Below are 27,886 nucleotides of genomic sequence, written 5' to 3'. Positions count from 1 at the left end.
GCACAAACGGGAGAGACTGGGAGGAGGAATGTCTGCCATCCCTCATCCTTATGCCGGCAGATCCAAGTTCCACCCATGATGTCTGTGTCATTCTGAAACTTTCTTTATTATTTCATTTATTTTTATTCATTATTGTTGATATTTCTTTTCTACTGCATTTATGGGACAGATCCCTGCTTTTGCCTGATGAAGCCACGATCTGCTTTGACTAATTTCTCAGGGGAAAATGTCTTTCTTGTTTCTTTCAGCCAAAAACCGCAAAAGGGCTAGAACAGCCTGCACAGCCCTGAGCTATAAGAACAGAGAGGAAAGCAGGAGGGAGATGGGCTTAACAGTAAAGTAGGTGAAAATGAAAAAAAAAGGAACTATATGAGGATTCAGGGCTGAGAGAGGCAGGGAGACAGAGCGTGTTGCAGGATGTTCTTTCGATGAGCTGATGAGGTTTCTTGCTGAATAATATCCTTCCTCTGTGCCAGCACTAATGAAATCAGAGCTGTGATTATTGTTGACCCTGTCCATGGGTTATGACTGAGGTTTGTTCTATTTAAAATCATATTTATTACCCTGTTAGTATGTGTAGCCTTTGAAACACACATCATATCAGCGAGCACTGATTGCAGACATGTTGATGTGCTCCGTGCAGTTTTAGAGCTTCGTTAGCTATAAAAATGGGACTCGAGGCAAAGCAACGCAGTGGGATTTGTAATTGATTTAGAAAGTGCCACGACACAACTGCAAAGGTCAAACTGGTAAATGCTCGCCCTTTGCTGACATCCGCTGGATTTTATCGTATATCTGTCTGTTTGGAAATGAGCCCTTGAATTTACCCAAATCAATTTCCAGTGATGTGCGCTCATGCTTTTATATCCTGAAGAGCAACATTTTAGGGACTTAGTAAAAGGGGAACTTAGCGTCTGATCTGTGCGAATGAGAACATTGTTTTTGAAAATGTGTGGATTTAGAGCATCCGATTGCTGCCTAAATCCAAATAGCACTGGCGTGGCACTGCAATCTTAATTTAGTTTGAGTGTTTAGGAGCTGTTTAACCACAAAAGCTGATCGTCTTCACAGTAGCTGGCAGCCTCCTTTTTCAAAGTCTATAATGCCAACATCAGGGCAGCTCTAGTGAAGCAATTAAGGATTAAGTGTCTTGCTGAAAGGCACTTTTAACTTCAGCTTCTGTGTGGAAGAAACACTAACTGTTACTGCAAACTGCAATGCCAGAAAGACATCGAGGCTTTCTATCAGTGCCGTAAAACCAAACCAGATTCAAGGCCCATATCATTCACCTTTTTAACAAGTTAATATAAGTGTCTCATGCAATCAGACCCAGGACTGTTTTTACGTCTGTAGCTCTAATCACATTTGAGCTGCTGCTGTCAAAGCAAACTTTTTTACACGTGACAGAGAAATGCACAAAAGTGAACAACACAAAGGAGGTTGTCTGGTTAGTTAGTCGCATTAAAAGCTGACCAGAGGAGGGGTGTGGCTCACCTTGGAAGTTAATACATTTCGGAATCTATCCGGGATTATTTGGAAGTTCTCTTTACCACTGTGAGCTAAAGATAGGGCACATATCACTGACCAGTTATGGTCGAGATATCCTTCTGCACGCTTTTCACCTTTAGCGCAAGTATGCAGACTCAGATTACACTCAGTTGTTTTTAAATATAGCTGAAATCACAGCATGTAAATTGGTTGTTTATAGGTTTCAAACACCCACTCTATATCTGACATCTGGCTATGTCCATCTATATAACAGATGGACATACATGCATAGTCAAAATAGGACAGTGACCTCCTTGCAACCAAGAGAAAGACAAATGGTGGTTGTCAGATGATTGCTCTGATTTTTTTTTTTATCATGCAGCGACCGATTTAAAGTAGTTGCCAGAACGGGACCAACGGGTCGCTCCGAGGTTGAAGGTGCAGCACCCTGAACCTCTGGACAACTAATGGCAGTCATAGAACAAGTGCAAAGGTCACTTGGTGGGAGGCATCCGGTCTCCAAACTACTGTGGTCTGACTTTGACTGATTGCAGTCACTCTAAAACTGATAGGAGAAAGTTTGCAAATACTTGCTGTCTAATAATAGTTATAAACAGAGACTGTTTGCCAGCATGTTACAATCAATCATCCTACCCAGTAGAGTCCATGCAGACCCCAGAGAGAATTTTGAATTTTTTTATTCCATTTTCAATTGTTTTGTCAGTTATTTTGTTCCTATTGATGTCAGAACTTTGTTTTCTATTTCTGCTTTGATTAGTGCTTTTTAAAAATGCAACTGTTTTGAGGTCCCAGTGGAACCTAGTCAAAAACACTCAATTCCACCTACGGAGTTTTAATAAACTGAAATCAGTTTGGGTAGTAATTTAAAGCCTCACATAGTATTAACAGATGTAGGAGTACTTTGTCAATAATTTTTAAGAAGACTCAGATTGATCTTCCCACACTGGAAGCCATCAACAGCAGATGTTGCTCGGCATACCTGAGATATCTGGGACATGCTCGGGGTCATGCCACACATGGAAAGGAGTCAGCAGTGAAAACATCACCTGCAGATGTGACTGTCCAACAGTAACATCAGAAAATCTACTCAACAAAGTTTGCTCCTGAATCACAAGAAGGCAACAACTGTTTGCTGTGCCACCAAGCCTTCATCATAGCATCAGGCAAACTGTGTGCTAAAACTGCCTGTAGTGTGTGTTAGCTCGACCTCCACAACCATAGGGAAGGCTTGGTTTGCCAGCAATAAATGAGATTCATTCCTGGCGAGTGCTCGACCTGGTTATGGCTGCTTTTTGTTGCTTTATGGACAGAATTTCTAGGTACAGCCGAGGGTGGAGGGTTTTGGGAGTCGGTGGTCCAGATTGCAACGAGGTGGTTTGAGTGTGAAGCGGTTGGAATGAGAATGAGCACCTTTAAATCGGATGCCGTTGTTGTTAGCTATTAAAATCACTGCATGAAAGGCTATTATTTGAGGGCCCAATGCTTCCACTTTTTCCAATATTGAAGACCGCATTGAAAAACGGTTATTTTATGTATCAGACCACAAAAAGATGCTCCTCTGCCACTGCCTAACAGTTTTAGCTCATGTTATTGTGTGACACTGCTGCTTGAACTAATGTCTTAACTCACTCGTGTGTTAAAGTGGCAGTAGGGGGTCACTAGAGTCATTAGGGTTCACCATCAGGGTGGAAATCACTGCTTATCAGTCCAAAGATTCACAGATTAATTTGTTTCTGCATGTGTGGTTAGTAGCAACGGTGCTTTTCTCAGAAAGACTCGTTCCTACATGCAGTTAGGATGCCTTCAATGGTAACTTCAGAGTGTTTTCAGGTTGAAGCAGGCTCGAATTCAGCTGGATGCCAGCCAATCATTCACTTCCACTGCATAATTCCAATGCTTATTCACTAAAGCTGAGAGAGCTTATCTTGAGTGACAGATTAGCTTGGACTTTCTGGAGCAGGCAAGACATTCAAGTTTCATCATCTTTGTGATTTATGGTCTGTTTTTGTTTGCGTACAGTGTAGCGTAGGCACTCTTTCTGACAGACACTTTCTGGCAGGCTTTCGTAAATGTCACTGCATCGAGCTACCTAGGTAAACCCCCTTGCACCAATGCGTTGCTTCGTTCAGCAGAGTCAGACCTCACCTGCATTTCTTGTCTCTTACTAGCTCGGTGCCTCACATCACCAAGACAGATTGGCGTGTGTCAAGAGAGTCACTAGCTGAAAACCTCTTGAGAGTGAAATATGTGTAGTTTTGACTTACAGACTTGAAAGGAGACAGAGCAGAGCAGCATATACTTCAGGAAGCCGTATACAGGTCACAGCAAGCTAACCTGCTTTGTCTTTTAGAATCTTTAACCCTGACATCCTCATACTCTGAAGCCTTACTGGCATGCACATAAAAAAATAACCAACTTTTACGATATATCTGCACAAACTATAAGGCTTTGCATTTGAGGCTGCGAAGAGCTAGGAGGAAATGATTGTGAAGAGGGGATAGATTGGAACGTATTAAAGTATTAGAACTTTCTTCTCGTGAATGCGTGGGCAGATATGAGAGGGCAGGAAGTTCACAGGAAGAGAAAAAAAAGGGAGTGAAGCAGAGTTTAGACGAGATCAAGAGCAGAACTAAGCACATGAAACCAGTTCAATCCTTTGGTTAATTCAGCTGTGTGTATCTGACCTGGCTTGACTAGCCTGTTGTGGCGCCTCAGGAAAAATAACTCAGACATGCAAAACTGAGTTTAAAAGGAAGGTTCAGGACATGTCTCATTTATTTATGCTACATAAACTGTGATTGAAATGTGCAAACAGATGGGCAGGGACACAATCCGACAACGTTTTGGCATCACCGCTTTGTGGCCTTAGCCGACACTGAAATCCCGCACTAGCGCCTTGCCAGAAGGAAAGTCGAGATGCGCTTGGTCCTACAAACAACATCCACATTGTTGCAGGGAATTAAAACCCTCAAAAATGTGTTTGATGGCAGTTCAAACCTTTTTCCTAGTTTTGACGTTTTAATCTGACATTTGGTGCATGTTGAATGTATTGAAAACACCGTTCTCATATGAAGACTGGCTGCACCGACTCTTCCCTGAAATGGGAAGTTCTCATTCATATTCCAGGCATGGAATACAGGTATGTGGCACGGGCTTTGGGTTAATCAGTGTCTTTCTCCTGAGGGTTAAGATGCCTGGTATGTCTTTTAATCCTAACAGTATTTAGCCTGCCAAGGCAATAAGTCATTGGCTGGATTAACACTTGCCCTGGTGTAGAACTGAGCACGTGTGTGTGCATGTTGGCTTAGGTGAAAGTCTAGCTTAACTATTTCTTGTAAATTAGGTGCTTAAAAGCGTTGGCATTAGTGTCCAGTTATAACTGCTGCCACTGTTCTCTGCTATATTTCAGAAACTGGCTGCAGGGATTGAGTGCGGCTGTTGAGAGATGATGTGGCTCTTGGCTTAAGTTCCCTTTTATCCTGCAGGTGCTGATGGAACTGAGGTCAGGGCTTAAAGGAGGCCAGTCAAGTTCAAAACAAGAAATCTCTTCATGGATCTAGTTTGTGCATAATAGTTTTGTCCTCCTGAAATTCTAACTGTTCCGGCAAAGTGGGAAGCACAATGTTGTCCAAAACTCGCTTTCCAAATGATGGGGTCCATGTACATCTACTCACATTCACACCTGTCATATGTAAATGTTTCAGAGTCAAGATCAGTGTGATAAGATATGGCATGAGCTGGAAGCACACAGCACACAACTGTAGCTGATGTTCTTGAGGATTATATTGAGATGTTGTTTAAAAAAACAGAGTAAAATGATTTGTTAAAAAACCCAGAAACAGAAAATATATCAAGAAAAATAATTGCTTATTTTGGATTTGATGACAGCAACACATCTTGGAAAAAGTTGGGATAGGGCCATGTTTAACACTGTGTAGCATCCTCTCGTCTTTTAACAGCAGCCTGTAAATGTCTGGGAACCAAAGAGACCAGTTGCTGAAATTTTTACTATTCTTTATAGTGTTTTTGGTTTTATGATGCTCCAAATGTTTTCAGTTGGTGAAAAGTCTGGACTGTAGGTTGGCCAGTTCAGCACACCGACTCTTCTGCTTCTTCTTGTAGCCCTGCTGTTGTGCCCGATGGAGCTTGAACCTCTGCTTGTGGATGCAAACTGTGTTCACTGACAGTGACACAATCATGTCTGTTTTGAATGCAGTGCAGACTGAGTGCGTGAATATCACAGGCATCCGATACTGACTTTCAACTTTGTCTTCTGCGCACAGAGATTTCTCCAGATTCTCTGAATCTTTTTTTGATATCATGTAGATGGTGAGATATTCAAAGTTGTTGCAATTGTATGTTGAGAAACATTATTCTGAAACTGTTCTTTCTGACCTGTGACCAGTTCATCTAATTTATTGTGAAATGCTCCTCCCCCATCCCAACCTTTTTCAATCACTTCACTGCCATCAAATTCAAAATGAGCTAATATATCTTCATGAAATAATCTCTGTTTAAACATTTGATATGTTTTCAAATTTCTATTGTGAATAAAATATGGGTTTGTAAGATTTAAAAATCATCTCGTTCTGTTTTTATTTACATTTTGTACAGCGTCCTGTCCTTATTTTGGGAACTGGAGTTGTAGTAGCACATGCTCTAAAAGTCTAATCTGTGTAGCATCACTCACATGGGACTCAACATTACATTGTGTGCCACGTCTACATTACCTTGTAGTTGCATTTCTGGTGTGTCAGTCAAATTTCAGGCTTGCCACTGACCTTTTCCAGTCATCTTGAGGACCTGGCGCTGCTGATGCTGTTGCTGGGGGAGGATGTTGGATGAGAAGATTGGAGCGGGTCTGACAGCTCATTGGTCACATCCACCAGCCACACCAAACTGAGCCGGAGGAAGGCACTGAATCTCTACCAGCCACTGACCTCCCTACAGTGGCACACGAGACATTTGGGACTCCTCCATGAATCAGGGTTTTTTGCTGAAGGCTAATTTCTTCTGTGTACATAATATGTCTTCTTTCATGCATTTACTTGTAGAAAAAAACTCTTGAAGGCTCACATATACTCTTGAATCTGACCTCACTATGTTTCTGTGGCAGCCGTTGGACTAATATTTGCCAGCTGCGGGCCAACTGAACACTGTGTCACTGAGGAATCATCCAAATCCCTTAAGCTTTGAAAGTCCCTGGCAGAGGTTTCTGCAGAATGTTGCACAATATCTTAAAAAACAAAAACAAAACCTTTCTGTTAATGTCACAGGTATGATTTTCCAGCTAAAATGTGTATTAACAATTTTACTTCCCTTAACATGTGCATAGTAAATCTATCTACACACAATCATTTGAAATCCAAGTGGTTTTGACATCAACACAATAAATTATACAATGAAATCAAATTACTCTCGTGTAAGCAAATCATTAAAAAGTTTTACATTTTTTATTTTTTTCCTCATCTCTAATTGTACTCTAATTTATGGCTGCAGATGAACTCCCACACTTGCATTTGATTTTATGCAAAGATCTTTTCTGTGAGTGTTGTTGTTTTATTTGCCATTTATCATTTTAGTCCTGGGTGGTGCAAATGAAATGAGGATAATAAAACCAATACTCTCTTTCCTCGTGTAAACTGTTATTTTCTACTAATGGGAATAAATATTATTTTATTGCCAGCAGATGCCTGAGAAAATAGAAAGAAAAGTAGGTTCTGAACCAGAAACATTCAAATTAACAAAACGTCTTATAAGCCTAAAAACACAGAGACTATTATCAATTTTAATGACTCTTAATAACTTTACATTTTTATATTCCCAACAGCAGTTTTAGTCATTGTTACTAGTAAGTGCAGCACTATGGAAATGGCAGTTATAGTAAGCAAGCAATGTTGCTGTACCACACTGTATAGCACATTCTGCGAGTAAAACTGTGTGATCGAAGTTTGCCCAAACGACATGAAAACTCACAATGTACAGACAGTTCCACACAAAGTCCAGCAACCTAAGACTCCATAACCAAGGAAAAGAGGGAGGGTGAGGATTACTGTGAGAGCCATTATTCAAGATGAAAGAATGAGTATCCATGAATATATCACGAAGTTGGCCCCCCGGGGTACAGAGCTACCTGAGTGCTGCAAGGAAAAAGAAGACATACTCTGGAAGACACGCGCCTCCATGGGGTGTTTCATCGGCAGAAAGAAAAACTGGCTGACATCCTACCGGTTGCTAGAAAAGGATAGCATATTCCAACATTAGAACAGATCCACAGAGGCGGGAATCTGCCACAGCAGAAGGAACCCAGGGTGTAAGCTGTGCAACGTTTCCCCTGAGACTGTCCAGCATGTGGTAGCATGGACATAAGATAAATAATAATAATGTATACTTTATTGATGCCCATGGGGAAATTGCTCTCTCTGCAGCCACACCGAGGAGCAGTGTGTAGGGACACACTCTTAACAGGAGACTTGAGGAGCCAGGGATCGAACTACTAACCTTCTGATCAATAGGTGACCTGCTCCTGAGCTACAGCCACCCTCTGGCAAAGATGAGTAAACTGTCACTAGGTTTTGGATAAAGTGAACACTCACAAACCTGTCAAACCTGCATTTGAAACGTTGGCTACCATAGCAGTATAGTATTGCAACATGACATTTGGGTCTTCTAACTAAAATAGGAAAATAGGAACATAAATAGTGCCATCATTGCCAGACCTGCTTGAACTTTGATCTGGGTCAGACCTGCTTGCTATGGGGGAAAGTGGTCAGAGGGCAACAGGACTAAGGCCCTGCAGGACTTCAGGCAGCTGCTGGACAACCAACCATACATAGTGGTGGTTGGCCAAGAGCCGAGGACAGAGGGAGCTTACATAGATTTATTAATTCCAGCTGACAATGACATCAGACAAAGAGAGTACCAGGGGCTGAAGCAACAACAGGAGCAGACGTGGAAGGTCATGTCCAAAGTGGTTCCAGTGTTAAATAGAAGCATTAGAAGCTGTAACCCCTAGAGGCTTCGCATATTCATGTGCAACATCTGAGCTCTCTGTCCTGAAGAGTAATGCAACAAAAATACTAGAAGAACTCTTTGACGTGCTGTGCATTCAGAGGTGCTCTTCTGCATATCTTGGTTGTACAGAATAGTTAATTGAGATACTGTGAAACAGTTTGACCAGTCTCCTCTGATCTTTGAATTCAACAAAGCAGTTTCACCCGGTGAGTCTCCGTTAACTTTATAGTTTCTCTTTTCAGGCCATTCCCTATAAACCTTACAGATGGCTGTGCAGGAAAATCCCAACAGATCAGCAGTTTGGTGCTACATTCAAAGTCACTTCAGTCAGATTTCTTCCCCATTCGTATTCTGGGTTTGAACTTCAGCAACTCAGCTTGAGCATCTCTGCGCGTCTAAACGCACTGATCAGATATTCACACGAGGGATCAGTTGAACACGGGTAACTAATAAAGTGGCCAGCGAGTGTGTGCTGTTGGAAGACGTTTTCTGTGCTATATTTTTTTTGTAAAGACCTGCAGGTGGCACTGTTTTGCACACGGCTAGTGCAGCACAAAACCCAACACAAAGAGAGGGAACGAGAGAGAGAGAAAGAGAGAGCATCAGCACGGACTGCTGCACACTCCCGTCCCACCAACACACATTTCATTGTCCCAAAGCTTGGAAAAGGGACCGGGCATGTCTCCTCTTGTCTAAAGCCGCATTCAGAGCAACATTTTTGATTTTTGATTTTGATCTTTGTTGCACTTTTTCCATAATCATGAAGCTGCACAGTCAGACCGCGGAGCTTCACGGGCTTTGACACCTGCCCTCCTTGCTCGCTCACTCTGTCGCACCCCCCTCCTCTATCTCTCTCTCTTTTGTCTCTAGCATCTCTGCAGCTCACAACCAGCAGCACCGAGCAGAGGGAGGAGGTGGAGGAGGAGCAGCACGGTGTATCTGACACCTACAGTCCCACGCGTCGCAGCCCCTCGTCTCTCGCACAAACATCCCGGACTGGCTGCCACGGGCGCCTCCTCCTCTCCCGTGGCTGTGTGTGTGAGAGTGAGTGAGTGTGTATGTGTGTGTTTTAGTTAAGAGGAGTGGAGTTTGAACGGGACACGTTGCTTTTGTTTGTTCGCAGACCCCCCCGCCTCCCCCCAAACTCTGAAGAATAATAACCAACATAATATTAAAAAAGAGAAAAGGCAACTAAACACTGTGGATAAGAGTCTAATCCAAAAACTGTCGGGGATTTTCTGCGTGTGAGGAAAAAGGACTACACCTCCAAAGATGCGTCTGCCGGTGCTTGTCTGTGTGCTGGTGAGTCTGTGTGCCGCACCGGGCCCGGTGGCCGGGGCGGATAGAAGCTGCTCCGACCTGCGGCAGTTCTACACCGGGAAAGGGTTCACTTCGGAAAGGGTTCCTCAGACTGAGATCTCCGGTGAGTTTTTTTTTTGTTTGTTTTTTGTAGTTGTTTTTTAAATTCATTAATTGTTTTGGTGGTAACAAAGAGGACAACACTTAACGCCCTCCACAGGAACGATAAAGTCAAGTTTTTGTATCATAATTTTTTTTTTTAAATTTCAGATCGCTCCAACTATTACAGCATGTTGTGACATAATTCTTAAATGACCCCCCTCGTGCCTTGCCTTATTTTGTGGGATTCTTGAGCGGCTGTTCAGGATGCCATTCTGTTGCATTATACATAGTCTGTGCTAGATCATTTTTATTCATAAACATTGAGTGCTTTATTGTGGTTTGCGTGAATGGGAATTCCATCTATGTTAATAAATCAGCTTAAGGTTTCTTTTTCTTTTTAAAAAAAGAAATGTTCCCAAAGGGCAGCTTTGCTGAGGGTTTATTATTATGCTGCATCCCAGTTCGTGTGCCTCATTGTGCGTCTGTTCAGCCTCTCTGTGCACTCTTATACACCCCCCTCATTCAGCATCTCAGTGTTTCCCAGTCTACAGTCCTTCAGGGTATGCTCATTGTCTGCTGAGGGCAGAAATGCAGGTGGGTGTGAGCCATGTGTCTTGTGGAGCCATTCCAATCTATTCATTGTTTTTATATATTTGTGTTTGCTGGTGTTTGTGCTCCAGGTGTGAAGAACTGTTAATATAACCTAGAGGGGGCGGATGCAGACTTGTGTCCCGGGGCATTTTTCATTGTCCACCTTGCTGTGGATGGACTGCAGGTGTAGTGTGTGTGCGCGCGCGTGTGTGTGTGTGTGTGTGTGTGTGAGACCCAGTAGATGCTGGAATTTGCATAAACTAATAATTTAGGCTCGCCTGGGGCAATATCCAATCACAGCTCTAGCTACAGCTCAGCGATCGCACAACATAAGCTGCCGATGAGCTGAATAAAAGAAGACGTGGTTTACACTCATTTTACTTCTTTTGTTTCATTCCTGTACTCTCATCGTGTCAGTCAGTCATCCAACTAGTCAGGCAATCATGCATTTAGTCAATCAGTGAATTACCCAGGCAGTGAAAGTAATCAGTTAGCCTGATCTCTCGTCTGTCAGTCAGACAGCACACATCAAAGTCTCTCTATCTTGTCTCTTTGGCTGCTGCAAACCATAAATGCAGATTAAAAGTGTCTTGGCCTTGGGGAAAGTGAAATTGAGCTCGTGTCCCCTTTAAGGCAATCATCTGTCGGCCTCTGTCTCCTCCCTTATTTCACCTAAAGATGGACAGACAGCAGCGAGCGTGCAGAGGAGATGAAAGCGAGGGGAGAGCAAGGTGTGTTTGTGTGCTCAGCGTCTGCGATCTGAAGGTCATTTTGTGTTGTGTCAGTGGAAATGCACACTTATGGGCGGCTGAGTTATTAATATTGGATGTGTGTGTGTGTGTGTGTGTGTGTGTGTGTGTGTGTGTGTGTGAATCAGACAGAAACCAGAAAATAGATAACAGTGAGGCAAAGAATGTGAAAATAGAGAGAAAAGGAAAGAAGGGGGAGAAAAACCCACAACCAGAGACAGTGAGTGAGTCACTCAAGGTCTGTCTGTGTTTAGTGGAAGACTGTGAAAGAGACTCGACACGACATTTTCCCTCCTCTTCCATTAAAAGCTCATCTTTTATTGACAGATGAAGAACACAATGCTTCAGTCTCTTGGACCTTGAGCTGCTCTAGTTATTTGCGCAAGAGTTCTGCCTCCCCAGAACTCATTAAAACTGACGACCAGTTGGGCACAGAGATGTGGGAAGATTTCCCCACAACAGGGGCTTTTCAGTCCTTCTCATTTCAGGGACCTTAGGTGGGTCAATTTAGATTATCTGGCCCTCCGCACTGGAGGATGTCCAACCTGAGAACAAAACATTAATACAGTCTATTGGAAAAACACAGTAGATACAACACAACAAATTCATTTTGTTTACTTCCATACCTCTTCTGCACACTAGGAATGTTAAATGTTTGATACAATATATTGTCTCTTTGTTTCATTGTTTGCACTCTGGATTGGTTTTCAAGCATGCATTACAGTAATGCAGACAAACCCTCGCCATACAGGTCATAATGAAGTTATACAAAAAAAAGTCCTCCAGGAAAACCGACAACGTGATCGTCATAAGCAATATTTGGTCATTTAGCACACTGAGCCTTACTTGCCTTCCTAATGTATTTATTATCTCTCAGGGCAGTAAACAAGCTAAATATCTAAGCCCTGTGGCCTTCCTGCGCATGCAGCAGACTCGCATCTGGATGAACAAACACTTTCCTAATGATATGGGACAAGACCCAGCTGTTGCTAATCATAAGCAGTTCACAGTTAGCGTTATCTGCAGAGCATAACAATGTTTGGGAAGTGTAATTCAGCTAGAAGACTTCCCTGGGTGACAAATCAGTATATTAGTACATAGATTCAGCAAATAAAATGGAGTTTTGTGCCCAGAAACGAGTACTAACAGCAGCACCTACCCAACTGAACCAGAAGCATACCTGAATTCAGAGAATATCAGCATGTTTTAGCCAACATTCATGTTCCCTACAGGATGGGTTTTAATAACGCTGGGAAGCCCCAGACTTAGGATTTAGTGCCATCGTCAGGTCAAAAGTGAGAGCAAATGATGTTCCTATCAACTTCACTTTCTGTTACGGTCTAATTAGAAAAGTTTCTTGTTAGTTACGCTAAGATAATGAACATTTTTGAATTCAGTGTTTAGTACATTGGACTCTTTTGCAATGTTGCATACATTTAGTGGCAAATTTGTAAGTAGGGCTTGATGAGGTGACCCTGAAACACCCCTTAATTATGCTGCTATAGGCTCAGATTGCTGGGAGCATAAACTATGTCTTCTGTGCTCCCCTTGTATCACTCCATAAGCATAGTTCATCCTTGTCTGTCTATGCTCTCCTTTTTTCTTCGCTTTCCCCTCCCCCTCAGCTGGTTGTGGTCGATGGCTAATGTCACTCAGGTTAGTTCTCTTCCTGTGAAAATATGTTGTTTAAATATGTACAAAAACAGTCACCTCAAGGCATAAGGTAAAGACTCTATTAATATTAGAGCGAAAAACCCTACAAATCACTCGCCACAATCAAGGTAATCGCAACAATAGACAGATGGATGGATCGATGTGTAGATGAAAGTTTTGTTTGCTTTTTCTCCCCATAATCTCGTTCACATGGATTTTCACAGGTGAGTAACACCAACCTGCGATTGAATGACGCGTATTTAGCTGCTTCATCTATTTCTCCAAACCAGCACAAACGTAAATGGAAAGAAGTCCAATTTTCACAATGAATGCAAAGAAAAAAGCCAAAATGTCAGCCCTGAATGGAAGGATTTAAATTGTGCAATTTATTTGTTCAACCTTGATGTAACCAGGAAGTCCCATTGAGAACCAGTCTCTTTCACAGGGCAGCCATGCAAAGTGAAAACAATGAGTGAAATGAATGAAAAATTGTAGTGGCTTGTAGCTTTTTCTAGATCTCTAGGTTTGTATTTAAAATCTAGAAAACATTCAGAAAATAATCATGTTTTTTCCAGGATTAAACATGTGAGAAAATCATAGTTCCAGAGTAAAATCTGTGTAACACGAGGAACAGATGCTTTACATTTTTACCCTGAATTTAAAAAAAGAAAACCCAAAATGACTCTTAGACTCTGCTGACATCCATTGTCCTTTAGGTTTTACACCATATGAATGGAAGTCGTCTTTCCTGATGTCTGCCTGTCTGTGTTTTTGCCTGCAAGCGTTTTTTTCTCTTCTTGTTATACAATGTATCCTTCACCTGGTCAATAGTTAAAGGCCAGCTCATCCTATAGCCTGTGTGTGTATCTGTCTATGTGTGTGTGTTTAAAAGTCAGTGAAAACCAACACCTTCTTCAAGGAAGACACCAAGTTTCATTCACAAATGCTTTGTCTGCGCAGAGCAGCACACACCCATGTGATCAAGTGACACACAGAAACAGATACAGCGTATATAACCTGCGCAATTCACAGGTATTGAGTTTTGATGCGTTTGTGTCGGTGTGCGTGGGTTTGTGGCCTACATTTTGAGTATTTGTTACATTATTTGAATGTTTGAAAGACAATATGGGAGGAGCTGAAAAGTTATGTGTTGGTACTCTGTGCAAAATGCTAATAAAATGTAGTGCAAGGACTGAAGCTAGCAAACATATTTCAAAACTTTTTTGTGTGTGAAAATGAAAACAAAATGTTTTCAATTATTTTGTTTTATTTAAGTAAAACTGGACATTTTACATGGCGTCTCAACTTTTTTTGGACACCTCAGAAGTCAGATGAGTGCAGTGCCAGGCTTTAGTTTCTTTATTTTAAATCCAGCTTTCGTCACTATTTGTTTAAAATGTAATTATTTCTCATCCTTTCCATTGGAGCTGGCGGCACTAATTCTCTGCTTGGTTGCATTGATACCGTCGCTAAAGAATATGAGCTTAATTCATGAAACCAATTAGAGAAATTATGCAGTCTCATACTGAAGCTTGTCTATATTATTTAGCTGACTGGTCTTTCCACCAGGAAAAATATCAGTGTGCATCAGTGTTGTCACGATACTGGAATTCCCAGGAAAATAGCCGATGTTCAATTTCAGTTTCAAGACTACAGGATAAAGATAAAAAAGAACAAAAGAAAAGCAAAAAATCGACAGAAAAAATAACAACAGTATTTTTAATTGCTAATTGCTAACAGCTCAAAGGCATTAAGATGTACACAGGCCAGATTAACATTCATGATAGCTGTATATACTTCGGGGGGGGGGGGGGGGGGGGGGTTAGGAAAGGAAGCTTTATTGACCTCTAGTAGTGCTCATAAAGTGTTGTAACATCATGCTAACATCATGCTAACCTCATGCTGACATGACTGAGCGTCAGTCACCGTTCATGTCTGCAGCTGTTGGTGAGGGGAGGAGGCGAACACGTGACTGTTGCAAATAATAACTGCCCAGTAATTTTTTTGTATTTTTAGAAAAAAAAAATAGATTATTATCTGAGAATTGATTTTTTTGACAACCCTACAGTGTGTACAATACTAGCAATTTTACAGCCGTTAGTTTTTAGATTTCAAGTTCTAGTTTAGTTTTTGCTTTTGTTTTCTTGCCTGATTGTCAACATGTCTATGCGAGTGATGCAGCAACTCACCGCTAATCATTTGCTAATGTCATTTATATAAGTAAGTGTAATCACAAGGTACTAAATGACATCGATGTTTTTAATCTTCTCTGACATTTGATTAGATTACAGATTAATTTATTCACAGAGAACATTGTTGATCGATTAGTTGATGATGGAAAATGATCAGGTGCTGTATCCCTGCCATCATATAAAGAATACTTAAAGACAAACTGTGTACAGCAACACAGCATAATAAATAAAATCAGGGATCTTTCACTTGTTAGGTGAAGGTGTAGACTACTACCATGTGCAGCCACTGCAGTCTTAAAGTATGCAAACTATACAATATTACAGTATTACAAAGGATTTGGCTTAAGGTGTTTCGTCAGTTTTGCATAAAGTACTACAATATGCAAAACTGCTACTCTTCCCCATTCTAACCATTATGGCTGGTTAAATATATTGATATATTATGGCTTTCCCATTCTTCCTACCTATAAATGCTTTTTCTATATATTTTATAGTTTACATTAACTGTGATAATAGTGCGGTGCCACAAAGTTAGAGAAAACTGCATTGGAAATGTAAGCAGGTGTGAATCTTATGTATTTTTTCTGCTCGCAGCATCTGTGAAACCGCTGTGTGTACGAGCGTTTACGAATGTGCTTGAGGAAGGAAATTGATACTGTCTGTCATCTGTCACACATCACATGCTCACTCAGGCGTTCACAGCATACTTCACCATGTGGAACACCAAATACGCAGCGCACACATACATGCACTCGCACAAACCTGCACCAAAGCTCTGAGTGCTTCTCTCTAACTTCTCTCTGCCTCCTTAGCCTCTCTCCTGGTGTCTGTCGTTTTTGTAGACAGCTTTAGATGTATGAGTGCAGGGGTTGTGCACTTGTGTGTGTGTGTGTGAGGGAAAGAGAGGACTTTGGTTGGCTGTTAAAAGCAGAGCTGTGAATCTTTCATGATGTCTGATGCAGTGACATGAGAGAGAGAGAGAGGTGAGGAGCAACAGAAGAGGGTGAAAGCAGACGAGGAGGACGATGAGCAAAGGAGGGAGGCTCGTACTTGGTTCCCCTTCCTGTTATCCTCCCTTCACAAAAAATGAAATGTTGTCACAATTGGTTTGATGCAGATGCAGTCTCCTGTGCTCCATATTTGATCCTTCTGTGGTGCCCTGATATTTAATGCTTTTAAAATAGGCCTACACTGTTTGGTGGATGAGTAAGCACCTCTACAGGAAAAGCGTTAGCTTGTTAAACCCCCCCCCCCCCCCCCCCCCCCCCCCCCCCCCCCCGTCTCCCTCCCTCTCCCAGATTTTCCCTTAGTAAGAGTAATATTCTCAATATAAGGAGGCAGTGCCAGGAGCAAAAGTTGAAGTGTTCATCAGCTGACGTACATTGCTGCTATCATTAGTTTGATGCTAACCTGATTACTACTGTAGCAACTGAGCGGTGCCTCCAAGCACATCATTACTTAAAAGGTTACTATAGTTTGTTGGTTTTATATTTAAAAAATACGAAGTAAGTCACTGAAAACTTGAGCAAGTGCCGTGTTCACTTGTGTGTTGATATTTGCTTGGATGTTATTAGGGTTAAACACGCAGTGTGCTGTGGATGAGATGAGAGGCTCGCCCTTCTCAAGGTGCCGTCAGGAGTTTTTTGGTTCTGCTGGCTTCATCCAGCAGCAACCTTCAGCTCACGCTGTGGCTGTTTGCATCCAAGTGTGAAGGAGCTGGAATGAGAATTAGCACCAAGGCTGAGGCCATGGTTCTCAGTTGAAATGGAGGAATGTCCACTCTGGGTTGGTGATGAGCTGTTGCCTCAAGTGGAAGAGTTCAGGTACCCCTGGGACTGGTTCATAAGTGAGGGAACCAGGGAGTGAGAATTTGACAGATTGATTGGTGCAGCATCTGCAGTAAAGTAGATGCTGTAATGGCCTGTTGTGGTAAAGAGAGAGTGCTGAGCTTGAAAACAAAGCTATCCATTTACCAGTCATTCCGTGTCCTCACCCTCATCTGTGGCCACAAGTGGCCGGTGACCAAAAGACTGAGATCAAAGTATTTGAGTATTTGAGGGAGTACAGCGAGCTTATGACACTGCTTTCCTTGGTGAAGTGCTTTGGGCATGTCCGACTGGGAGGAGGCACTGGTGTACAACCAGGTCACACTGGAGACATTATGTCTCTTGGCTGGTTCAGATACATGCACAAGGTGATTCCATTAGTTTCAGTTTGTGTCAATTCAGTTCTTCTATTATGTTTGCTGTTCCTTAGAACTAGATAGTCCCTCTCCTCTCTGTAGCTATGGCACCGCATCCATACACACTTTATTAATGACACTTTCAGACAGTTATTAAACAGTAGCTTATAAACTATGACTCAACTCTCAGAAGTGAAGTTATTTACTGCTCTCTTGTTTTGGAGAAGCTTATGGATGGTCCGTTCTGCTTTCTGATGTAATAAAGACAGAAACACAGCTATTTTTAGAGTTGTAGAAATAGCTTTAGTCAAGACTTGTTAACCAGACCTGACACAGACTTGATGCAGTAACATAAAAAAGATTTTTAAGAGCTTTTCTGTAAAAGATGTGAAATTGCAGTGTGTCCAAATGTTTGCCTGGTGCCGTGTATATAATGTGTAAAGACTCAAGAAGATAATTTTTTCTAGTAAACTGCTGAATGCAGTCAGTCATAAAGCTCCACTTCATTTCAGCCCTCTTCTTTGTCCTTCGGCTTCTCCCTTTAGGGGTCGCCACAGTGGATCGTCTGTCTGCATCCCATCCTATCCCTAATATCCACTGCATTCCACTACAATCATCACATATTATAGGAGTGGTGTGTAAAAGGATTTTTTTTTTAAAAAAAACTGTGAAGGAGTGAGAGCATAAACTGTTCTCTACACCTAAAATCAATGGTGGTACAAATCAGGATTGCTTCTCGGTAACCTCTGTGTTTCTCTCCCCCACGCTCCACTTTACACCTCTTCTCCTTCTCCTCCTCCTTCTCTCTGCCCTCCCTTGAACAGTTACTTCTCCCCTCCTTATCAGATGCTATTTTTACATTCTCCTCCTCCTCCTCCTCCCAGCCCTGCTCTCATGTTCCCCTCCTCCACTTGAGGAGTTGAGCATCCATCTGTTTTCGAAATGAAACGATGACTTGTTTGTCGGATGTGGTGTCTGCTCAGCTGCTTTATGAGTCAAGGCTGTTTACGCATATGCTCCATATATACACATATATGTCTGTGGACAGGATGGTGATTTACAGCAGTTGGCTCGTGTGGATAACAGGCATCTTCGGTACATAAGGGGATGTTATACTGATGCTTATTCATCTTGTTGTTGAGAGCGATAACTAATCAAAGATCATCTATTAGTTCCTTTTAAATTCTAAAAATGTCAGTCGGACAAATCAAGCAATTTGAAAAGAATTTGAATTTTTCTTCAGCACAGAAAACAATTTTATTATCAATTTTTCTTTTTCATTAAAGCCAACTGTAGTTTTTTTATGTTCACTGCCTGAATTTAAATGAAGGAAACTGATTATTTCTAAAAAGAAAAAGAATATAAAAACAACACAGACAAATAAAATAACTTCAGTGCATTCCCAGGCCTCCACAGTACACTCGATCAAACCATTTTTTAAACTTCTCATGACAGCGAATAAAGACGGCAGGAGTGGAAGCAATCTGCCGACTTGGCGTGCACACTCGGCATTTCGGCACGCACTTCTGCATATTAAGCATCACACACTGTGATTTCAGGGAAGGACGCGAGTACAGTCCCCTCAGCAGGTTACGTTTAGACAGACACATCAGGGAGTGTATGCTGAGGCATTACAGCGCTCTGCTTTCTGTTCCGCTAAACGCTGAAAGTCCGGCTCACCGGTGCAGAGCTGCTGCCACTGGGAACATCTTATTAATTAGGTTTTACGAGGATTAATTGTTGGAAGAGTCACGGCAGTCATTTCAAAACCAGACTGCCGATGTTTACAGACAGGTTGCCTCCCACCAGGCCACTTGTGCAACTGCAAGCATTTGCCAGACATTCACCAGGCAACTGTTGCTAGCAGGTTGCCATATATCTACAACTCCAGCTACAACTGTGACTGAGCTATTAGTGAATGCGAAAAGAGAAATGGTCAAATTAATCTCAAATAAACCTTTGAACAAAAGTATATATCTGAAATGTTTCATCCAGAAATATTCTTACCTGGATAACAATTCTTAAAATTGCATCTATTATTTGATTCTTGTTGCAAAAATACAGAATCTATGAGGACACAAAATCAGCTCTTGTCAGGCTGTGGGCACAGGAGGGAGTGCAGTATGACTGAAATCCTCAGTTCGTCATGAAGTTCGTCATTTTATTCTAGTTAATTTACTGTATTAAAAACAGTAAAATGTGTTAATGTATGCATGAGGTGTGAAGCTATGATAGATCATCATTGTACACACAAACCGGGACATTAACACATCACCATAACCTTTTATATGTGCGTTAGAGGCCCACATGACAGTCTGCAGTCTTCTCCCAAGTGATAGATGCTGCTGCTGACAAAATACAAAAGCGATTTTTGGAAGCTGTCAATCAAACACAGGTTTCTGCAGTCAGCTTCCTCTTTCAACACCGCCTACTCTGCTCGCCAGCAGTAATGACATCACTGTTGGCTGCGTGCAGGAGTCTGAGTCTGAGCCTGATGAAGATCAAGACCTGTGACCTCAGATTACCGTGTCTTTGATAAAGCATGTCCAAAAAAATAAAGTTAACAAAACTACAACAAAGAAAAGAGGCCAAGAAAGAACAGCTATATCATACTTAAAAATGACAACATGGTACATAACATGCTACTCAAAATAATTAGCATTTGTCTCTTTAAACCTGTGACTATGCAGTTACTGAAGTGACAAATCTGTCACAGGGGAAGACTTTACCGACTCCCTGTGGGGTTTTATCAGTTTAGTAGCTTGAATAGAGGATGTCTTTGTTGACCACACGGTGTCCTAACAGAGAGGTCACAGCCACGTACGCACACCAGCCATGCTGATAGGATCACTGGTGCAGAGTATTATCAGAGGCGGATCTGACTGAGTGCGACAGGGTATCCATGGGAGGTTTATCCGTCACGGATCCAGAAGGCAAAACTGACAGACTGGTACCCATTTCCAACAGCAACTAAGGACGTGATCATTTTTTGATAACGTTACTGGAGTAAAAAACAATGATTGATTTTAAGGCAGACGAGTGCATTTCAAAGGTCAAAATCAATGAGAGTTACGGTACGGCATTCACGCCAGAAACCAGCGGTTCGTGGAAAGAGCAAGTTGGCGGTTTGTTGAAAGTTACCACACACATACACTCACACAATGAAAACAGCTTGTCAGCCCCCAGAGATAAAATGGTGCGGTTGGTTAATAAAGAATGTGAAATCTAAAATATCCATCGCTGTGTATATTAGTGGGTTTCTTCCTGGTGTTTCTACATGAGGCATAAACATAGGCCTATAATTAGACTTGTTGCTGTGAAAATCCCAACCCTGTGCACGCCTGCTGTCTCCCTGCTTCTCTGAGCCTCGCCACGCTCCGAACATCCTCATACTTTTTTATCATTTTAACCTCCCGAGTATCAGCTCGGAGGTTATTTTCTGTTATTTTTTATTGTTATTTGAAGGCATTTCTGTTTATTACATGCTTGCTGGTGGGAAGGACGGAGACGTTTATTTGATAGAGGTGGCGGACTGCATAAAAGCGGCTCCTCGGCTCATAACATGCGTACGTTATATATTCTGACGATACACAGGGGTGCCCGTATAACATTTTGAAATGTACCTCGTTTTGTGTAGCAGCTCCGGCGCAACACTTTAGAGCCTTGCCCATGGGCACTGTGGGAGACATAATGATGAATTTCTGTGAGTAAACTACTGAGCAGAAGATGTGCTCCCAGTGAAATTTAAACAGATGCTTTGCATTTTTCCAACTTTTCACTTAAACGCTATCAGTGACTGAAAGTGCAAAGAGATTTTTAAATGTTGACTGCATGACGTCTCCTGTTCTGGACTCTGTAGGAAGCATGTTGGAGATATTTTTCTTTCAGAAGTTGTCTTATTTAAGAAAAGGAACAACACATTTTGATAAATGGGCTGGTTGTTACATAGTGCTTTTCTACTCAGTGCACTTTGTTAACCTAATATTCACACACTCAGCTTCCATGAGGGGTGACTAAGGGTTCAGTATCTTGTCCAAGGGATACTTGGACATTGCAGGTTGGAGGAGCCAGGGATCAAACCACCGACCTTCTGATCAGCAGATGAATCACTCAACATCCTGAGTCATAAGTTTTGTAGGTTGAAACAGACAACTATAACCTGCACGGTTAATGAACACAACAGTCCAATCGCACTCTTGTGGTCCTGAACAGGTGTCTCTGTGATTCAGAGCAGCTATCAATCATGATGACTGGCAGACTTTTCATAGCAAGAAGCTAATGAAAACAAACTGAACAAACATCAGTGTGATAAGGAGCCCTTAATAAGTCAGAGACCATATTGAGGGGAGCAGTTTATTTGACACGCTACCCGTCACGCTAACCCCCAACCCCATGCTCACCGGATGAACTATTCGAAATGGTGCATATTTAACAGGAGCTTGTTGACGACACTGAGTGCAGATGGGGTTTATTGCTTTATTTGAACATCTGACTCCTGTGATGTGAAAGTGCAAAACCGATCGGGGGGTCGTCACGCTCAGTCAGCTTCTCCCTCATTTCGAGGCATGACCTGGAAACGACCGACCTAATGTTGGCCCAACCGCAGGGATTTGATGTTCCCTGCTGAGAAATGACAGTGACGCTGGAATCAGCCTCTATTGTGCCCTTATTAACCAGCTTCCACACTTGCGCGCATGCAAACATGCACAATAATATATTGCCACCTCTTTCACTACCTTCCCATCATCACCGCTGCCGCCGCCAACGCCATGCTGTTGGATTAGGGGCTGATGCCTAATCTCCTGCTAATCCTGGCCTGTTAATCTGTGTGTTAGCAGTTCTTAGCTCACAGCATGATTTCTGAAGCGCTGACCACTGAGGGAATAACACACACATACTTACTGAGTCATTGCATATTTGTTTCTGGATTTTTCTGAATCTTGCCCTTCTCGACGTCTTTACATTCCGAGAAACTCTCATTACAGCTCGGGATACCTAAGTGTCCTTTTGGTTTGTTTCAGTGAAACAGTTGCTGCAGTAGCTGAAGTGATCTTTGCCTCCCCAGAGTTATCCTCATACTTGCACAAATGTGCACACTCACATGGAAAGATGCTGACTCTGTGCATCGTGGCACACACCATTTGGCACGTGCTGGGATTTTTTCACAGACTGGGTGAAGGGGAGAAAAGTGGTAGTTAGCTTAAGAGCCTTTAACTACTCCAAGAAATGACATAGAATTATGGCATTATGCAGCAGTGCTGGTGCCATGTGAACACACACATTGACACACACACATGCTGAGCAGCAGCACACCGAGCTGGACTATGGGTGGTGGGATATTTTAAGTTCACTAGCTGTACAAAATAAGAAAAGGCTCCCAAACTAGAGTTGGCCTGCACCACCCTCTCTTTTTTTCTGACTCTGTTTAGCTGTTTTTCTTTTGTCTTTTTTTTAAAACCCTCCTTTTCATTTTCATTTAAATTAAAGCACATTGTCAGAGCATATTAGCATTCATCTTTCCCTAAACATGTCTCTCTGTTGAAGATAATAAATATGGAGTTTATTTACCTGTGGCAAATAAAACTTCTTTTTGTATCTTTTTCTTCTTCCTTTCCTTCCTTTTCTTTTTTTTCCTTGTTCTCTTCGTCTTTTGACTGCTTATAGCGTAGTAGGCAGAAAAGACGAACAATGACTGTAAGTGCTGACACTTTATGCTAATGTAACTTGCCTGCAGATCTGACATTATTTCATTTTTAGACACCGAATGAAACTGTCCGTCCACCACTTTGATTCAGATTCAAGTAATATCTCCATAGCGATCAGAGGGTAGTCATGAAAATTGATACAGACATTTATGCATCCCCAAGCTTGAATACTAACAGTATATCCTCAACCATGTCTCCATCAAGTTTCCATCAAGTGAGAATTTAGATTTTGGTTTGGCTTGGATTTTAATATTAATTAAAATTGATCGGCTTCAGCAGGACGGTGTATTTACTGCTAATTAGCACTATGTTACATGAAAAACTAAGGTAATCGATTTCACTATGGATTACATAGCATCAAGATGTTAACTCTCCGGTGTTAACAACACTCTCTGGGATCTGATCTTCCAAGATCTTCTTGTCCCTCTCTGAGGACAGAGACCCTGAACGTGGGTCAGAACGTGGTTCTTGTTCTGGTGCTGCAGTGAGTTTTTGCACATCCTTTTTCTCGGTGACTTGTCTCCTTTTACTGAAGAGGTTGCAGATGGAATTGTGGTTGATTAAGTAGCCAAATTCCAGCATTTCCAGTAAACCATTAAAGTGTGTTGAAGCACTTCTAATCCTTGTTCAGCTGCTGGAAGTAAACCAGCTGTACACCAAGACCCCAAGGCAGTACAGTGTTAGTGTTGTCTCCTCACTGCAAGAGCATCTGTGTGGAGTTTGCATGTTCTCCCTGTGCCTGCATGGGTTCAAAAGTCCAAAGGCATGCTTGTTAGGTTAATCAATGATACTTTAATTGTAGCTGTGACAATGAGAGTGGTTTTGTGTCTCTCTCCTTGGAATAGACTGGTGACCTGTTCAGGGTGTTCCCCACCTTTCACCCAATGACAGCTTAGATAGACTGTCGCTCCTCGTGACCCGGAATTGGATGAGTTCTTAAAAATTGTACATTTTTCTTCTAAAGTTTCTGTTTTGTATGTAACATTTCAAAAATGGTGACCTATCACTTTGTTCTGTGTTGCTTATTTAATCTCATTCACATTAATTCAGTCTCCTGTCAGTTCGGCCCAGAGACTGATCTGTGACATCTAGAACCATGGGAAAATGTGCATTCCCCGACTGGTTGGCGAATAGTGTAAATGGTGATTGCATCACAACTCTCAAGCAATGTGCACATGATGTCACGTCTTTTGTCTACACTGTAGTCACTTGTGGCACGAATGACGGACCCTACCACATACTTGCACTTTCCAGCGCACTTCTTTATTCGCTTGCTGTATACTCCAACACACTCGGCTGCAGCTTTTCAGCCGACAGCTACACACACAACAACAACAACAACCCCCTCAGGTCCCAGCACGTTTAATACAGGGGAGACATCATGAGCCGACGGAGCTCCGGTGTGTCAGCCTCCCCTGCAGCCACACCACGAACCACGCCCTGCCACACCACTGTAAAGCTAGCCATTAGTTTTGAGGCTGTTAAGCCTTGTCCGTTAGCTGTGTTGGTTAGCATCACTGCACTACTGAATAGAATGCTAATGAGAAACTGAACAGCAACAGAGTGTACAACAGGACTTGTATTATACATCACTTCAATTCTTTTGCTGTAAAAATAGTGGTTCCAGTTGCTATTTGGAGCAGATCTTCCAACTGGTTCTCGGCCAGTGTGAAGTATCTTCCCACTCTAATCAATGGTAAACACCATACTGTGTATTGCATCCGCAAGCATCAGGAAAAACAACATCCACCTCTCTTTCACTTTGAACTGGTAATTTTGTAACTAAGTGTCTATCAGTTATGACGTTAAATCACAAAATCACACAGAGAAGCTTTATCAGACTCTTAAAATGAGATTACAGCCACATAATTTACTCTTTTCCTCCTCCCTCTCGGTGTCTGCTTCTGCCTCCGTCGATGGTTTCTCAGTCCTCCCGTTCTTCCTTTCATTTCTATTTTATTGCCTCGCCACTCCTCTACTTCTCTCTCCTCTTCCATCATTACAGCTCGTGGTTCTCTCCTGCTCTGCCCTCCTTTGGCTTTTCACTGGATAGTAAAAAGGTAAAAGCGTACTTTGGGAGGAAGGCCATGTGGGACGTTAAATCACATACAGGTGCCCTTAAATGGTGAAGGGACTGTGACGGAAACACACACATGCACACATGCGTACACACACACACAGATGTACCATCAGCCCCTCATTTAGGTAGCAGTAATTTGGCTCAGTAAGTGACAGGGTTATTGTAAGAGGCTCATTAAGAAAGGGAAGCAGCGAGTAAACGTCTGACTCAAGGGAATAAATTCTAACCACTGTGCCACTTTTACTGCTCAGCAATAAGCTGCTTTGATGTGGTGTGTGATGTCAGGGCTGGGGCAGACTCGGGGCATGTGAGAGTGTGTGTATGTTAAAAATGCTGCTTCTTATACAGCGATTTCACATTTTATTTGTAAAGTGATCTAAAGAAAATGTGTATATATTTCCTTTTTTTTTTGCCCTGCTTATTTGTGAGCACTGTACCATGCGCACGGGTCTGTTGTTAAGCATCCAGAGGTCAGAGGTCACATTAGTTACAACGTGATAGGCTGTTACTGCACTAACTCAGCGCGAGGTCATTTCCCATAACTAACTTTCATCTCAGCAGGAGACACGGAAGAAAGGAGGGAAGGAGCGATGCAAGAATGAAAGGAAGGAGGCAGTGACAGTGAAATTGAGAGATGGAGAAACAGATTTTAGGAGAAGAGTTAAAAGGGAGGCAGGATGAAGTGAAAGACTGTTAGGAAAGTTAGAAGGAGTGAGGAGAGTCAGATGCCGGCACAAGGTCAGGAAATTGTTGCTTAATGAAGTGACAAAAAACTGGCGATTTGGAGGTGGTCTGATTTCTCAAAGCTGTGTCAGACAAGGAGAGTTTTGCTTAGAATTAAACTGAAGCTGATATTTATCATTATGAAAAATGACATTGCTATAAATAGTTTCTCATTAATATTGCCCCATGTTTATGTTATGTCACCCGACTCGGTTGCTAGATCCATTCAGCTAAGCATCTGCATGCAGGGTGATGCTGCCTCTAGTCTCACTGTGTAGACAAATACTGTAACACTGACACAAGATGATGCAGGCCCTAATGTGAGACAGTTATTTTAGCAAGTTAATATGCACTGACATACAGAGGTACAACTTTAAAGCTGGCTGCTGGCAGATAAATGAAGAGAAGCTGTATACGGAGCGGGATTGTTTCAGCTAGTGCGCCCTTTCATGGTTTGTACAGTTGCTGCAACAGGGAGGTGGAAAAGTTGTCAGTCTGCTTGTTGCTGTCTTGTTATGATAGAAATAATGAGAGAGTCTGTGCCAGCATTCATTCGTTCCTGAGAACACACACTGCATGAGAAGATGACTCACTGATAGGATGAGGTTATTTTTTTGTTGTTCTTGGACTTATCTGAACCTGTTGAAATATTTGTATAATTACTATCCTCATTAACTCATAAGGGTTGTCAAATGTTGTTATTACTACTTTGGAATATTGATAGTTTAATGGGTTGCAGTTCATTAAGTGTTGTGCAACCATACGCACACTGCACAAAGGTCTTGAGATAGCCTTTATTTCTTTATGTTTTGCTAGGAAACTGGAAAATAGCTGCAACGATTTATTGAAGCATGCAAACATAGATAGAAATGCAGGTTATAAGGCAAATGCATTGTATAATTCTTACATGCTTGAAAGTCATTATATGGGAACACCACCTGACTTCTGCCAATCTTCAGGAGCAGTTCTCCAGGTTTCTAGCACGACATTTAAAGCTTTTCCTTGGATGTTGGAGGAGGCCACTAGAGGAGGTTGATCTGATATCCTCGTGTTGGTGTTGTTCCCAGATCATCATACTAAATGTTGTTCCAGGATCAACATTGCAAGTGACCAATCAGAATGTTGTGACATCATACTTTTGCGACTTCGGGAAAAACCGTCGTAAAACAAAAAACTGTACTAAAGCTGCGTGAAACCGCCTCTGTCCGCTGATCAACGGACCCTGACCCTAACCCTAACCGTAACCCTTTAATAAACAGTAAGCAGAATTGATATTGTCCTTGCAACATTGGAATTTCATAAATGCATGAATGGCTTGGCGCGCAAAAGAATAACGTCACAACAATGTGATTGGTCACTTGCAATGTTGAACCTGGAACAACATTTTCATGATGGTCTGGGAACAACACCAACACGAGGATATCAGATCATCCTCTAGAGGAGGCCAGTCCAAACTGAAAATGAGAGCATCAAAACTGCTGATGGTTTAAAGTTCAGCCCAGAAATGTATGTCAGTTTACAAGTTTGAGTTCATTTCATGTCTTTTTAAGGATAGAAGCAATCATAACAAAACCTGCCTCTTATAGACATCCAACAATCCTCCCTGTTGAGCAAGCACTTGGCTACAGGTGGGAGGAAAAGCTTGGTTTTTATTAGAAGGAAATCCCAGACAGGACCAGACTCAGCACGGGCCACAGCTGCCTAGACTGGTTGAGGTGAAAGGAGAGCAGAGATATGAAGTGTGAGCACTGAGAAACAAGAAAACAAACACTGAGCAGACTGGTGGGGCTCCTGAGCCAAACGTGTGCAGCGCTGTTTGTACTTTGTCTGATCATCAAACTTCTTCTTTTTAGACACATTTTACAAAAGAGATTGCAAACTGATTTATCAAGAACGGCTACTTTCAGACTTATTGTTTTGTTTTTGTTTTGAACAGGCAGCTGTGATGCACCACCCTAGGAGCGCTGTCATATTTTACTCCTTCAGCAGCTGAAACAGTCTGACGTATAGGCTCACATCTGGAAACTAGTCATCTGAGATACTTTAGTTATGGTTTATAGTGTGCTGATTCAGCTCGAGCGCATTCT

At 42.1% G+C, this 27,886-nt stretch overlaps 1 protein-coding gene across 2 annotated transcripts in view; it reads left to right on the top strand.

The window, feature by feature from the left end:
* Nucleotides 1–9,173: 9,173 nt before the first annotated feature.
* The window catches only part of gpc1a (glypican 1a), a 45,190-nt gene continuing 26,477 nt past the window's right edge, over nucleotides 9,174–27,886 (top strand). Inside the window, exon 1 of one of the 2 annotated variants that reach the window (XM_086268693.1) lies at nucleotides 9,174–9,946. In XM_086268693.1, the coding sequence (XP_086124819.1) occupies nucleotides 9,796–9,946 (151 nt within the window). In that variant the 5' untranslated portion in view covers nucleotides 9,174–9,795. Of the gene's footprint in view, nucleotides 9,947–9,979; nucleotides 10,519–27,886 lie in introns of those variants that run through there. The other variant, XM_086268694.1, reaches the window with a different exon arrangement.

Source organism: Aulonocara sp. 'chitande type north' Nkhata Bay, linkage group LG17 (genome assembly GCF_057382095.1).
Source record: "Aulonocara sp. 'chitande type north' Nkhata Bay isolate Kocher_YH1m ecotype deep benthic linkage group LG17, A_spYH_male_GT1.1, whole genome shotgun sequence".
Lineage (NCBI taxonomy): Eukaryota > Metazoa > Chordata > Actinopteri > Cichliformes > Cichlidae > Aulonocara > Aulonocara sp. 'chitande type north' Nkhata Bay.
This window is presented reverse-complemented; position numbering and strand designations above follow the sequence as displayed.